General features: G+C 36.0%; 1 protein-coding gene across 1 annotated transcript in view; it reads right to left on the bottom strand.

Moving 5' to 3' along the window:
- Positions 1-16,598, bottom strand: part of MINDY3 (MINDY lysine 48 deubiquitinase 3) — a 95,127-nt gene that overhangs the window by 55,052 nt on the left and 23,477 nt on the right. The window contains exons 7-9 of the mRNA XM_007460879.1: positions 15,221-15,294; positions 14,242-14,321; positions 2,667-2,737 (exon numbers count right to left, since the gene is read on the bottom strand). Coding sequence (XP_007460941.1) covers positions 2,667-2,737; positions 14,242-14,321; positions 15,221-15,294 — 225 coding nt within the window. The remainder of the gene's footprint in view (positions 1-2,666; positions 2,738-14,241; positions 14,322-15,220; positions 15,295-16,598) is intronic.

Below are 16,598 nucleotides of genomic sequence, written 5' to 3'. Positions count from 1 at the left end.
AAGAGAGAGAGACCTAGACAGCCCGTGAGAGAGACTGTTTCATTTGTCTTAATGAACACATATGAGCAAAATGATATGAAAATGTTAATTTCAATTCTAAAGGGCAATTTGCTGCACTATCTAAGAACAGGGAGATGTTCAGATTCACAAAACTAATACAAACACAATTATTCCCTTAATGCCATTTCTCTAAATGTTTGATGATAAGTGGATGTATATATATTTTCAGAAGGATATCTACAGTTATATACAGATGAGCACCAGAGTGTAAGAGAGAGTGTTTTTTTGTTTTTGTTTTGTTTCTTTAATGCTGTCTTAACTCAGCTTTGAGGCCCTGACTGGGGGCTGGTCAATTCCCTTAAAAAAGACAGCTCATAAGTCCAAACCCCGGACACCTGACATGTCTCCCCACCCCAGGCCACTCTGCATGGCCCTAATCGCTCTGGAGTCAGGCCCCAGACAACAAGGGACAACTCCCAAGCCCAGAGCTCACCCAAACGATTCAAACCAGCCAGGTCACAGGGAGCCCAGGCAACCCAGCTAACTCCATCCCAATTTCCACACGTAAGCTGCTCCCTAGGGCTGCAGCCTGCTGTTGCCTTGTCCCCAGGTATAATTCTCTTCTTGGCCCTGCCTGGTAGCATTCTCTTGTTTGGAGCTGTAGGTCACAGAGTTCTGCCTTTCATCTATCTGAGTATCAGTGTGCTGTACCCCACCATTAAAAATATCTTTAAACCTAGAAAACACCATAGTTACCGCCAGAACACTAGAGCAGTAACACTAGGTTGGCACTAGAGCAATAATACTAGAGTAACAGGAGAATATACAGCAGCTAATGACTTCCCACTAAGATCTTGGGGATAAAACAGACATTCCTCTGTTCTATCTAACAGTTAAAGAAAAGCAAATGCACATATTTAGAAAATTACAATTCTGGTGAAATTGCTCATTCATTCAACAAATATTGACTGAGCATCTAATATGTGCCTGCCTTCAAAGAGTTCATATTCCATTAGGGACAACAGAAAAACAAATTCAAGATTAAAAAAAAAGATAACTAAATCAATAAAAAAGATCACTGCCAAGTGATTAGTCCTATGAAATAATGTGAAAAAGAGTCACTGAGGGAATGGTCCAGGAAAGGGTCTTTGAGGCACAGTCTGAAGTAGAGTCTGAAGGAGAGAGTGAGCCATCCATTTAAGAGCTGGAGTATCCCAGGCAGAAATGAAGGAAGTACGAAGGCTCACCATGCAGGAAAGGCCTGGCGTGTATGAAAAACTGACAGGAGACCAGCGTGGCTGGAGCACAGCAATTGAGAGAGTGCAACGCAACTCTGGAAGGACAGACAGAATCCAGACCATCAGGGCCTTAAGGCCACAGGGTGAAGAATTCAAAATATATCATCTTCACACCCTATCTGCCTGCAAAACACACACCACACACTTTTTAGAAAACAGCTTCACTGACGTATCTTTGACATACAAAAATTGTATGTTATTTAAGGTGTACAACTTGATACTTGGATATATGCACACACTGTAAAAAGATCACCGCAGCCAAGCTAAGTAACATATCCACCGCCTCTGTGTGGTCAGCATTTTTTACGTGCACGACACACTTTTAGGAATATGAGCGTCTGCGGGTGTGCCGGGGAGGAGACGCAGTTTGATTCTCCAGTCGCTAGGCTGCCTCAGAACAGCTTTACCTTGTGTAATTAAAGTCACTGAAAATATAAGAGTTGCTACTGTTTGACAGTACAATTACTACTAATGAATAAGGGCAGGATGACACCTATTTGATTATCATATCCCTGCCACCCCTGTCCAAGTGTTGTCATGAAAGAGGAATGCTGTCTGGTAAAAAAGAAAGGGACGGGAGGAAGGGAAGGAAGGAAGCAAGGAAAAAAGAAAGAAAGGCACTGTTATTGTTACTTAAAATAATCATCACCAGAACCACTGCTATGGAACCACCATTCTAAAATGGAAAAGAATATGAGATCTACTTCTTTCTTTCCCCAAAATCAGAACATCTTATTAAGCGCAAATCATTAACGATTTAAACTCTATTTAAAACGATTTGGAATATCCAATAGTTATTTCAGAATGTGCAGGAAAGCTATGAAATATATATCAAAAAATGAGAGTTTCATGGCAGTTCCTAATTCTAGCACATGTGTTAAAGAGTTTAATGCTGTGAAGTGCTTGGATTTTGTTTTTTAGTGTGAAATCAGTTTTCAGATAAAAAAGACAAGTTAGAATTTCAGGCATTTAGCAGATTCTTTTTATTTGCCTGATAAAGTATTATCAGTTGTTTCAGCGAAGCATACTGTTAGCGAGGAACAAACAGGGCATTCTTTCCCCTCAGTTTACCCAAAACGGTATTTATATTCGATAATGGATATCTGTTTTTATAAATTATTTCATGCTGGGTTCTGCCCCCGACCCTCAAAAAGGAACAAGCCTCAAAAAATAAGGAGACTCTGCATGATCAGCCAGCTTAACTCCATCCTTGATAAGCCTGTCAGTTCAGGAAGGGAGGTCAGAAAAGAACTGAGAGTACACATTGTCTGTAGTAAGCTAAAATATGTTGTCCCGCGAGAAAAATGCTCTCTGCAACAGTGGACATGTGAATAAAAACCATTCAAAGTATCTTAAAAATCAACTTACCTTACAGTATCTTAACGCTTCCATTAGTGTTAAGAATCCTACAGCTGCTTGTTCATGTATACCAAGAAGTTCTGCAACAAAAAAGTTAGCACTGCATTAGCATATAAATCAGAAAAGCACTTCAATGTAAAGATATATGTACACACATATATATTCTACACCAAAACTTTTACTTTTACCCAAAACTATACTTTACAGCTCAGCATGTATTTATTGTTAGGAGTTGATTGTTAAGAGTTCACATCAAGTCATCATGACAGTACTACTCATTATAAAATACCATTAAATTAGGTAGTGGGTAATGTGATCCTTCAGATGTACATTAAATGTATTTATAAAACTTTATATTCAATGTTAACTTTTGATGGACATTTGATACCATTCCTCTCTCCTATAAACAAACACAAGCAGCATGCTTAAGACTGGGGAAATAAAGATGAATAGAACACAGTAACTGCTTTACAAAGGCTAAGAGCTTATCAAAGGAGGCAGATGAAAAAACTTGTGCTGTTTATATGAACACACACATCTTATAGTAGTATTAAAGCATCTGCTTACTGTGTTAGGGAAGGCGTACACAAGTGGTAACATCTGAGTTGAATCTTGTAGCATATGTAGGAATTTTCCAGGCCAAGAAGAGGATAAGAAGAAAATTCAAAGCAGAGGAAATGGCAAAGAAGTATGATAAATCAATGTTTCTAAGGGGTGAAGAATTTTTCAAAGCTTTCTTAAAGGTTTCTAGCCTGGGGAACTTGATAAATGGTGATTAACTAAGGGAAAGAATTAAGAAGAAGTAGGCTCTAAAGTGGTGTGAAGAGAGAATATGAGTTTGGTTTTAGAGAAGCTAGGATTGAGGCGCCATTAGGACTTCTAGCTAGAGATGGATACACAACTAGAAGTAAGGCTCAGGAACAGGGAAGAGAAATCAGGGTTGGATGTAAAGTTTGGGGAATCAGCCGCATAGAGATGAGAGTTGACATCATGGAAATGGGTAAGAAAGAATAGAAAAAGCACAGAAAATGAAAAGACAGATTATTCCACATCAGAGATGTAACTGTGATGGTAATAAAATCTTTTCAGACTACAGCTTTCAGCTAAAGTACATCAAGTACCACCATAACAGTAATTTGGGTCCACACATATTTCTAAAAAGCATGTTTTTTTCCGGTTAAAAATTATGTCCACTGTAAACACAATGTATATATAACTCTACATCCTTTTTACCATCTGGTTATATATCATCCATTTTCCTATTAGGATATTATGTTTTTCTTATCAATTAATGTAATATCAACTTATTTGCATTTGTTGTAAATATTTTACTGTGTATCCTGAAGTACAATATCCAGATGGTATAAACCAAGAACTTGTTGTTTAAGCTTTAAGATTTTTAAATTCAAAATTAATAGAAGGCACGTATACATAGAGTTTGTATTTTTTCACAAACTTCTTACAGGCAGAGAAGACACAGCAATAGTTCCCAAATTTTGGTTACGTCCCTTAGGGATGCCTAAGTCCCTTTTAGAGACGACATGAAACCGAAATGATTTACATGAAAAGACGTTAATTGTCTTTTTCACTCTTACTCTCTCATGAGTGTATAGTGGGGTTTTCCAGAGGCTAACTGATACGTTATTTCCCAACAGACTGAATCTATAAACAGATATGAGAATCCAGCTGTCTGCTAATAAACTAGACATTAAAGGGATTTGCAAAATTTTAAAGCAATGTCACTCTTCTTACGAAACTTTTTTCTTATTTGGGAAGATAGTTTAATTAAAAATATTTATATTTGAAGTAATTTAATAATGAATACATCTTTTAAAATTTCTCAGTCTTAATTTTTAACAAAAAACCCAGTGATTATTATTTTCTTATAAACCAAATAAGCGAGAGCTTTTTGGGATCCTCACTATATTTAATAGTGTAAAGGTCAGGAGACCAAAAAAATCTGAGAATCGTTGAATTATAGCCTTCAAAGGAAAAAGAGGAAGTGAGGGTGAGCAGCCCAAATAGGCAGCGATGGTCCTCCACAGCCTTTCGAATTTTTTCCTCCTCTTCCTTCCAAAATGTAAGCAGCACTAAATGTTTTCAAGTTCAAAGAATACATGTTAAGAAACATTTTCACACTTTAATTTCTAAAATCAGTTATCACCACCTAGTGTTACAACTTGATACTACATCATCTATTTCCTTAGAATTGTAAACAAATGTCTAGAATAGTATATTTATAATATCATGCTACTAAATATAGCAAATTAGCTGTTCATAATTCTTGAATAATGAATTGTCCAGATTAGGTCAGTAATCACATGTTTAGGTATGTTGTTTGAATGGTAGCATTTTAAAAATGTGTTAACTCCTATTTCCTTAAACAGGACATGTACTTATAATTTTTATCTTCTTTTGATAACTAAAGTGCATCATTAAGAATATTTATTATTGTACAAAGTTGTAATTACAGTGAGGATATACTATCCTCATATTAAAACTTACAGAATTTAGTTATAAGAGACTTCATAAGTCTCAAAGAAGTCTGCTTACATTTGCAGAAAATTCTAATAATTAAGTCATTACATTTCAGAATTTTCTGTCTAACTTCGTTTTCTTAGCCTAGCATTTAAGACTGATCATGGTGACTGTCTACCAACCCTTCCGTTCAGTCAGTGGCACTGTACCTAAATGCAGAGCTTTGTGTTCCTGAGTTTGCTTTTCTATACCCTTCTCCTCCACTCCCAACTATCACTTCTCACTACTGTCAGGGTGTCTACAGAAGTCCTTCTTGGGCCTTTCAAACTTGACGCTGACTTGGAAAGCAGATAACTGCACTACATTTATTTAACAAACATGCTCTGGGTGCCGAGTATGAAAAAGAACAATGCTAAGCACAGTGTAGGAACAAAGGTACCACTGGGAATGTGAAGATGAAGAACCAAAAAGCCTCTCTGCAAACCATGTATCTGATGAGTGGTTAGTATCCACAGTATATAATACCCACAATATATAAGGAACTCATCCTACAACTCAGCTGCAAAAGACCAAATAACCCAGAAAGCAAAACAAGACGCCAAAACAAAAAAATCTGGGCAAAGGACTTAGACATTTCTCTAAAGAATACATAAAATGGCCAACGGTATATGGAAAGATGCTGAACGTCACTGATCATCAGAGAGGTGCAAACTGAAACCACAATGTTAGGCTAACCATTCTCAAGAACACAAAAGATAAATGCTGGGGAGGGTGTGTAGAATCTGAATCCTTGTACACTGTTGGTGGGGATCTAAAATGGAAAACAGGATGCAGGTTCCTCAAGAATATTAAAAATCCAACCACCATATGATCCAACAGTTCCACTTCGGTGAATTTTAGTCCAAAAGAATGAAATCAGGATCTCAAAGAGATATCTGCATTCCCATGCTCACTGCAGTGCTGTTCACAACAGCTGAGAAACTGAAACAACCGAAGTGTCTAGCAACAAATGAATGGATAAAGAAACTGTGCAATATCCATACAATGGAATATTATTCAGGCTTACAAAAGAAGGAAATCTTATTGTATGTGCACATGTATGAACCTCGAGGACCTTATGCTAAGTGACATATGCCAGTCACAGAAGGAGAAATACTGTATGATTCCACTTAGATGAGGTTTCTAAAATAGTCAAACTCCTAGAAGCCGAGAGTACAAGGGTGGTTTTGCCAGGAACTGGGAGGAGGAGATGGGGAGCTGCTGTTCCACAGACAGAGACTTTCCGTGATGTAAGACGAATAAGTCGTAAAGATCTGCTACACAATCTTGTACCTATAGTTAATACCATACTTAAAAATTCGTTACAGGATAGATCTCATGTTAAATGTTCTTACTACAGTTAAAAAAATTCAACCCCTCCACCCCCTCCAAAAAAACCAAAGTAGAATGTGGTAAGTGCCATGAAGGCAAAGTGCTCAGAGGCAGGATGGATGGCCTGCAGCTGTGGGAATCAGGAAGTGCCCCGGGGAAGGGAGGGCACATGAAGGGCAAGCTGAAGGACTGGACAGGCACAGATGCGAGGGATACAGGTCTTCAGGCACAGGGAGCATCATGAACAAAGAAATGAAAGCAAGTAGTATGATTCTGTTCAAGCACAGGTTCATGATGGCTGAACACTTAAGCTGGGGTGAGATTATGTAGGGTCCTTGAGTAAGTAAGGTAAAGAATCTACAGTTAAAAATATGGAGAAAAAAGAAAAAAAGGACTTTAAGGATGTTAGAATACCTAAAATAAAAAACAATACAATACAGAAAAAGGCTTGGTTGTCTCACTTATAGGTAAAGGTACATTCCATCTGAGCCATAAACTTTGTGAAATCTGTTTCTGAAGTGAGGAGCTTTTTAAAACCCCCTTATTAGCTGTCTGTCGAATTCCTGAGAAGTGAGGTTGCTAGAGAATTGGTGTCTAGCCAGGGTTGCCAGATCTAGCAAATAAAAACAAAGATGCCCAGTTAAATATAAATTTCAGATACAAAATATAATTTTTCAGTATAAGTATATTCCAAATACTGAACGGGACATACTTACACTAAAAATGATTGTTTATTTGAAATTCAAATTTAAATGGGAGTCCTGCATTTTGTCTGGCAACTTAGTTCAGTTAACTTAATATATTTTTACAACTAATAGAATTTGGAGAAAAGGAGCACTTCTGACCTTTCCTCACATAAATTCTGATAAACCAAATATGTTTCAAATTTGTATGGCACCTGGCCACTAACTGCAATTCACATTAATTACTTAAAAATATGAAAATTTCAAAATGACCTTAATCTTCAGAGTTTAGATTCTCGTACTGTCTATGTATCCTGAGTCTATCAGCTTTCAATTAACTATGCCTGGAAGGACTGCCATAGTGATTTATATCAAAAGAAAGAAGAAACGAAGAATGTGGGTTTCTGATTTATAAGACCTGACTCTATTTCAATCCCATAAAATGAAGAAAACATTAAAATAAAAATAATATATCAAATAAACATACGAAAGCAATAAATGTACAATACATACAAAAAGAGAGGGTACGCAAATGCCATGGGATTCGTTTACGAAAGAAAGGAGGCCATGGGAAGACTGATCTATGGGAAAATAAAATCAAAGAAAACCTCAGCTCAAAATACAGGCAACAGTAAAAATGAAGATATCTGGCAGGTTAATAGGGGCCAGACCATAAAAGGATTTTAAGACCTTGCTAAGAAGTTTGGATTTTATTTTAAGTGCGTGGGGAAGCCAGCTATTGAATGGTTTTAAGTGAGAGAATATCATGATCCGATTTAGTGTTTAAAATACCAGGCTAGTTACTGAGAAGGACTGAGGCATGGGCAAGAATGAATTCAGTGATTAGTTCTATTGCAGATTTATTTGTACTCTATGGCAGAAGCAAAAGCTAGTTTTAACAACTGAGGTAGAATAACATACATGAATTCAAGAACTATATGATCAAAAATATATACTTTTATTTAAAGATATAAAAAACTAGATGGGAAGACCTAATATTGTAAAGATGTCACTTCTCTAAAATAATACACAAATTTACTGTAACCTCAAGCAAAATGTTTAGAGATTTCTTAAAACTAGGAATTAGAAAGCTGGAAAAGCATTTAATTGGAATAGATAGTATGGAAAAGACCATGATAAATTTGAAAAAGTACAATATTAGGGAACGTGCGAATAAATACCAAAGTGTATTATATAACTATCTAACAGTGTAGTTTTGGCATAAGAACTCACAATAGATTAGTGGAATAGAAGACTCCAAAAAATGACTCATACCTATAGGAAAATCTGTTATTTGATAAAGCAGGTGTTTCACATCTGTGGAGAACTGACTGGAATTAGGATATTAGGAAATTCTTTGGGAAAAAGTAAAAAGGTAGATGCCTACTTCATACCACTCATAAATAAATAACCAGATGGATTAACGAGCTAAACATTAAAAAAAAAAACATCTACAAAAGCATTTGAAGAAAATACTAGAGAGTATTAGTTTTAATCTTGGGTAGGAGAAACATAAAACAGATACAAGGAAAAAATTTTAAAACAAAAGCCATAACAGAAGAGATCAAATGATTTAACCTCATAAAAATGAAAAGCTTTGGTATATAAAAGATACCAGTGGCAAAGTTAAAGGAGACAGAAAAGGCTGAGAAAATATTTGCAACAGATTTAACACACAAAGAACTTATAAAGCATCCCTAGAAATTGTAAATAAAAGAAAATAAATAACCTCTCCCCCCAAAATGCCAAAAAATAGAAAGAGACAATTCCCAGAAGAAACACTGAAAGTTGAGAAACATGAAAAGATGATCAACCGCAGCCTCACTAGGAATCAGAGAAACATAAATCAAAACAGGCTACCAGGTGTCAATAAACTGATGGACAAAATATTAAAGATGGAGAGCTCTGAGTGTTGGCCAGTATGCAGAAAAACAGGAACTCTCCTACATGCTGGAAGCATAAGTTTATACTTCTCTAGTTGGTAAAGCAAATTTTAGAAGGTAATTTGGCATTTATCTATCAAAGTTTAACAGGTGTTCCTTAAAAGGTTAAATAAACACAGAATTATCATATGACCCAGGATTTTCACTCCTGGGAAGATGCTAAAGAAAAATAAAAACATATTCTCACAAACATTTGTACATAAATGTTCCTAACCACGTTACTCATCACAACCAAGTGGAAACAAGCCAAATGTCCATCAACTGATGAACGAAAAAAGAAAATGTGGTATAAAGCATACAATGAAATATTGTTCAATAAAATGGAGTGAAGTGCTGGTACATGCTAAAACATGGATGAACCTTGAAAACATTATGCTAAGTGAAATAAGCTGGTACGGAAGACCAGATATTAAAGACATGATTCTATTACCAGAAATGTCCAGAACAGGCAAACCTACAGAGACAGGAAGTAGATTAATGGCTGCTAAGTGTTTTGGGGAAGTGACTGCTAATGGGTTCAAGGGGTATTGCGGAGATGATACAAATGTTCTAAAATTGATGTGGTGATGGCTGCACAACTCTTAAGAACATACTAAAACCAGTGACTTGTACATTTTAAATGGGAGATGTGTAAGGTATGTGAATTACATCTCAATAAATCCACTTAGTTAAAAAAAAAACAAACAAACAAACCCAGAAGCCTAAATTTTTTGAACATACGTTCTGCTTTTAGGAATCTATCCTACAGGAATACTTGAATTTGAACAGAGAGATATATACAAAAATGTTCACTGCAGAATTGTTTGTAACAGCCAAAAATGGTAGTACCATCTAAACGTTCATAAAAAATAAACTAGGGGCAAAAGACAAACTGGGGAAAAAATGTTTACTACATATATGACAGATCAAGCATTGATATCCTGTACAAATAAAGGGGAGAAAACTGCCCATTTATCTTTCATTGAAACTTCTTGGCCTTTCCTGGATAAACACGTAATGTCCATTTTCTTTCCCACTGCCAGATTGATGATTATTGCTAGGAAAAAGCCTAATTATAAGCTTTACTCGTTAGATCCACTCTAAATAATTCTATGTAACCTCATCTCAGCTCTTAATTCTGATTGCACATTTAAAAACTTCTTTCATAATCCATCTTTATATTCCTTCTTACAGCAGTTGATTCAAACTTTCTCTCCTTTATATGGCTCTAACTTTCTCTGTCCACTCATTCTCAGCAACTTCAAACTCTCAAGAGTTCTCCCAATTCAAATCTTGCATATTTCAAAATGCCTTTTTCTTTTCTCAACACATTCTTTCTTCCTGTTTTAGAAGAACTGTGCATCTTTCCAAGGTCACTGTTACTCTTGACTCCATTTACTATCTCTCCTATTAAAAGCAGTTCCCTTTCTAACAAACAATTTAGGTGACTTCTATCCCTTAAAACTACACCTGTGTATACCATCTCTTGGCCTTATTCTGACCAGGCAGTGAACTCCTGTTTCCATCCTTTCACCAGCAAAATTTCCTTGCTTACACTGCTAAAATATTTACTCCCTATGATATGGCTTCTATCTCAATTGCTCTTTTAATTTCTAAATTCATAGCCTCCTCCTAGCCCTCATTCGCCTTGATTGAGGGATACAGCACAGCTCATTCACTAACTCTGTGTCATGGACAAAAATATTTGGATTAAATTCTCAATCTGAGCTTCCCTCTATAAATGAGGCAAATAACTACCTCTCAGGGCTACTGTGAAACTTAATAAAATAAACTTCTTCCACATCATCCTACATATTTATTTTCACACTGAAGACTCTGTTAAGTATAGTTTAAGAGGCTGTATATCATGACGATTAAGTATGCTGGTTGCAGGGAACCAGACTACTGTGGTTGAAATCCCAGCTCTGCTGTTTACTAAACTGTATGGATGAAGCAAGATACTTAATTCGGTGCCTTACTTTCCTTTATTCTATGACCTTCATAGAGTAGTTACAAGAACGAAGTGAAAAAAGGAAAAAAAAAAAAAAAAAAAGACAGTCATTAAATACTAAGAACAGAGCTTGGCATTGTTAAAATAATGTGTCATTGCTGCATAATGGGCATCCTTAACAATCGCCAACAGTTGTAACTGCTCTTTAAAGAAAATGAAATACTTGAGGAAAAGGATTGTTTTCTGTCACCAAAACATACACAGTGACTTAAAGCTGACTTCCCATGATGTTTCTTTCATGTGTTCATTTATTCATAAACTTTATTTGAAAACCTACTGGTTAACTGTAGCTTACCCTCATCTATCTAATTCATAGCTGAATTCTACAAATTCTACTTTCCTGTAGGCTCTTTCACAGAGGAAGAGTGGTCCAGGAGGAGAATGTACTACGGGGGACTGAGCGCAGGCCTTGGCTATGGTCAAAAGCTGTATATGCCTGCCGTTGGACACTGGGCGAATTACTAAATTATCTGAGCCTCAGTTTTCTTACCTGTATATATTGAGGTTGAGAAGATACATATTCAAAACATACTGCTTAGCACAAAGTACCTAAATCCTAGTGGCTCTGTTTCTCTTCCTCTGCCATGCCTATTTCATCTTGTTACCTCCCAGCTGTCTTGACTATGTGCTATAGCTTTCGACTTGTCATCCCATCCCATTCCAATGCATTCTACAAGCTGACAGATTAGTGTTCTTATCTTGTGTCTTACGTTATTGCTCCGTTTAAAGGCCTTCAGTCACTCTCTTCGTAGCGTCTGCCAGCTAATGTTTAAACTTCTTCAAATCAAGATCCTCTGGGTTCTTACCCAGCCCTACGCTTGCAATCTTCCCTCCCACCGTCTCCTTCACAGAAGCCAATGCTCTTGTCTCCTCAAACCTGGCTGCACATTAAACTCATCTAGGGGTAATTTTAAAATGATCCACGTCCAGACCCCACTACCTAGAAATTCTAATTTGTTTATTTATTCTCAGCTGGGGCCTGAGCACTGACTTACTCTTAGGCACCCTAAGTGATAACACAGGGTCGGGATTAAGATACACTGCTCTAATCAGACTCATCTGTCTCCCTGTCCCTAGAGACACAACCTATATTTTCCCCTCTCTCTCAGCCCACGTGGCCCCATTAAAAGGGTAACTCTTACTTTATGGCTCTCCACCTATCCCAAAGGTTTTCTCCTTCCCCTGAATTCTATAACACTTTATTTCAACATGCTTCATTTTACCTCGCATTATAGTTATTTGTGTGCATGTTCTTGTTTTCCTCTTTTGAGGGAAAGCCAAGTCCTTCCCATGGGCCAGCTGAGGCATTTTAGAAATTTAATCTTAGTCTTTACAATCTAACAACCCTCTGAGGAAGATATTACCTCCCTATTAGCCAAGAGAAGTAAAGCAGCTTACCTAAAGATTTATAAAACTAGTAACTCTTTACTTATAATTTTTCTTTGTATATTACATATATCACAACCTCCTCCCACGTTGTCAGACAGAAAAATATCCAATAAATGCTGAATGAATGTATGGATTTTTATTTTAAGTTTGGTGACTGAAAACAGATTTAACCTTAAGTCAACATTCCTAACGATTAAGGGAAAATGCAAGAAATATACCCTGCCTATTTTCTTTTCCAAGATAATTATTTCAAAGTTATTGCTTAGTCTTGATATTTAAACTATACTTTTAAAAAAATCCACAGCCGGACAACAGCTTTGAAAGCTAATATTTCAAGAAACAGAAAAGGATGAATTAGTACACATCAAGAACCTAAACTGGAATAATTGACCAATATCCTGTAAAGGAAGTACACAGCATGAAGAAGAGCCTACGGGAGACTTGAGAGACTGACATGCCTTTAACCAGCAGGATTAAATACTTTCACCTATCAATCAGAATGAGGGCTCAAGAATAGGATGGGCGATGGGCTCAATTATCTAAAAAATAAAAAATAAAAAAAAAAATAAGAGCAAGATAACCTGGCTACTTTTTCTGTCAGTGAATTTTACCAGAAATCACCTAAATTAGGTTCTCATTCTAACCTCATCACTCAGATAATTTTGCATATATTATCTAACGTAGGAAGGAAGGGTAGCTCTTAAATTTCTTAAACAGTAAAATGAAGGGTTCGATTGTGTTAAGATGCTTTTTAATTTTGAAATTCATTAATTTTTACTGATTTTTTCTCTTAATATTGTATTCTTTCATGTTTCTGTTAACTACGTGTCTTTCTAAAATTTGAGAGAACTTCAAATTCAAGATCAAGATTCACTCACTTAAATGGGAGCAAAAAGCAGTAACTATTATTTTCTAAATCATAATCTTTGCCCTGTCATTTGGTGACAGTTTTATTTCCCTGTGAACCATAGGAGCCATGATGCTTCCTGTTCTGTACCACATACTTCAAGAGGAGGTACACGGCAGTTATTCAGTAGAAATGAAAGCAGGCTGACTGAGTAAGAACAAACCAAAGGGAATCTCTTCGGAGCTGTGTGTCAGCCCTGCCTACCGGATGGCCTGGCCAAAGGGGTTTCATGCCAACATCCCTGGCAACAACATGAAGCTACAGGCAAGAAATGATGAAGGCCAGAAATGGAGGCGACGGTGGTTTAAAATGCTCAGATAACCTTAAATGTGCCCCACATTTTAAAGGAAATCACGAACATTAAAAGTAATACAGGAAAAAACCCACTAGTCTCTTAAAGCAAATATTTCAAATCACAATACTTGTAATTCTCAATTTCAAGCAAAATGCAATAGTGTTCCAGACTCACAGATACCACTGGATAAATATGTACTAACTTTACGTATACTAAGAGGACTATTTATTACTTTTTCTAAAGAAGTTAGTCCTACAGTCCTAGTTTTATACTAGAGAAAACTAAAGGCTTGAGAAGTAACTTGACTCAAGTCATACACTTGGGATTTGAACCCAAGTTTGTCTGCCTCCAAAGTCTATGCTCTTCACGTTACAGCACCTTGAAAACTGTAAGGGATTCTCCTATAACAAAGCATTTATCTTAACCTCTAAGTAACACAGAGCCACTAAACAGATTAATTAACCATCAACTGTATTCTAGTGAAATATTAATCATAGACGAGATAAACACAATGAAGAACATACTTACTCATTCCTGAGCATTCTCTATCACCATCCCATACGTTAGAAACTGCGTGTCCCGTTAGAAGGAGGTTAATTAAACTTTGGCTATTAATAAAAATTTAAAAATAATTAAAATATGAATACACTAATTTTCAAAACAAATGATTCCCAAGGTAAGGCATAAAATAATGACTTTTTACGTTAAATTATATTGATTAGAAAACCAAGTTAGAGAGAAACGTTATAGTTCTCAATTTTATGTACTTTGCTGAACAACCACCTTGCTAAATGTGTCACCTGCTGTATCACCACAATGGTATCTATTGTTCTACGTGTGCATATAAACTTAACAACTTTATCCAAGACATCATATTTAAATGCATGAAAAAAAATCATACTTAGACTAACACTTTACTTAATATTTATAATCGTCTTAAAAAATACATATGTAATTGTAAAATTTGTGTTTGATGGAAGATACGTGAATTTTAACCTCTGAGGCAGAAAGATCTAAAGAAAAGGACTTATGTTTTAGAGTGAGTTAACAATCGATCACTGTGTTATTAATTTTACTAGAAATAGCTATAAAGAGCTTGAGAGGGAGGGTATTCTCAGAGAAAAATAAATGAAAAAATTTTTTCACCCAAGCAGGAAAGCATTTACAAATAAGGGTATACTTATTTCTAAGTGGAAATGAGTAAATTTCATCTATTAGAAAATTTCATGAACAGAATATCAAGCAGAATTTGTTTAAAATATCCCCAGTGTCATCTTAAAACAAAATATTTCCTATAATATATCCAATGCACACATAAACCTAAAGTGGAAATTAACACTTCATACCTAAAGCAAACACTGCATAAAGCATAAGACTGCTCAAGTTCATAGACTTTATGCTGCTAGCACTGACAGACAAAATTATCTGACCCAGTAGTGTTTTATCTTAGGTCAAGTCCCTAAAAACAAAAGTCCCTATGAGGAAATAATAGATTTTAGTTAATTACCTGCCATGTCCATACACAGGATCTATCAAAGGTTCACTTGAATCTTCAATTTCATTTTTTATGTTTTCAATGCCCTGAAGAAACCAAGAATTCATTGGCTTATTTTAAAAACTAAAAATGAAAATTATGGTAGTTTAAAAACTGATCAATTTATACTATAAATTAATAAAACACAATTACTTAATTAACTTCTCTCCCAAAGAATTACCCAGATTTGAAATGGGGGGTGCATTTGAGATGATAATGGTGAGTAGTAGTCAGTCTAAGAATCTTTTATTTTCTTCCATGGGCTCTACATAAGAACCCAGGCAACAGATCCAATGTTGGTATGTGGGTTAAAGGGGTAGAGAGAGAAAAAGAATGTTTAAGCTTCAAGAGGAGGGAGGAGAAAATTATTGTATCTGAAAGTTAATACTCACTTAACTTCAGGTGAAACTGTATTCAAACCTAATATACCTGCTAAGGCGTCTGATGTATTTTCTTAGATCATTAAAAAAACTTATTGGCACTAAATACACACACACATGAATGCTGATAAAGATATGAATTTAAATGCACAAAAGGCATATCTGGTACATAAGAAAATGGAAGGTTTGCTTCTGATTGTGTGTTCTTACATATTGGTAATTCAAACGTGCACTGACAAAATAAAATGTAGACTAGCGGGGCAGGAAGCTTCCTATTTTTCCTGAAAGCCAATTTTCAGATATTTTTAATCCCCCAAAAGAGCATCCAAATCCCTGAAGTCTAGATACTGGATAAGTACAAGAAGAGCTAGGCATTTTAACCCCATCAATTCCAAAATGACAAACATAAACTGCCATTCACTGTGCTATTCACCTAACTTTAACCATTGGTTCTATCTGCTAACAGGCCATTTCTAAGAATTAAAGAGATGATAATCAATAATCAAAATAGTAATGATTGTGTAAATATTATAGAAGGACACAAACAAGTGTGAGATCTTGCACTGGCCTTCTTTGTAAACAACTATACAAAACAGACTATGATACAGCCATGATGAATAATATGAACAAATGACATCATCACTGGGGAGAGAGGGCTCATCATTTTAAAGACCAGCTCAAGGAGAACAACTAGACATGATGGTTTTATGGGCTGTAAAGGACAAGAGACAGAGGAGGCATCAAAATTTTTGAGCATAAAGAAACTGGGAGAATACTGAACGGTCACGATGAACTCATAAGAAACCAGTCATCTTAGATACCTCCATGACTGCCATTCCCCACTGCTAATGAACTACCAAGTACTTTAAGTTCTTTCTCTTAAATATTCTTCTAAATGTGTTAAAATTTCTAAGTTTAAAACATGCTTCTCGGGCTTCCCTGGTGGCGCAGTGCTTGAGAGTCCGCCTGCC

This window comes from Lipotes vexillifer, unplaced genomic scaffold (assembly GCF_000442215.2).
Source record: "Lipotes vexillifer unplaced genomic scaffold, Lipotes_vexillifer_v1.1 scaffold534, whole genome shotgun sequence".
Classification (NCBI taxonomy): domain Eukaryota; kingdom Metazoa; phylum Chordata; class Mammalia; order Artiodactyla; family Lipotidae; genus Lipotes; species Lipotes vexillifer.
Note: the sequence above shows the minus strand (reverse complement) of the source record. Positions and strands in the feature narration are given on the sequence as shown.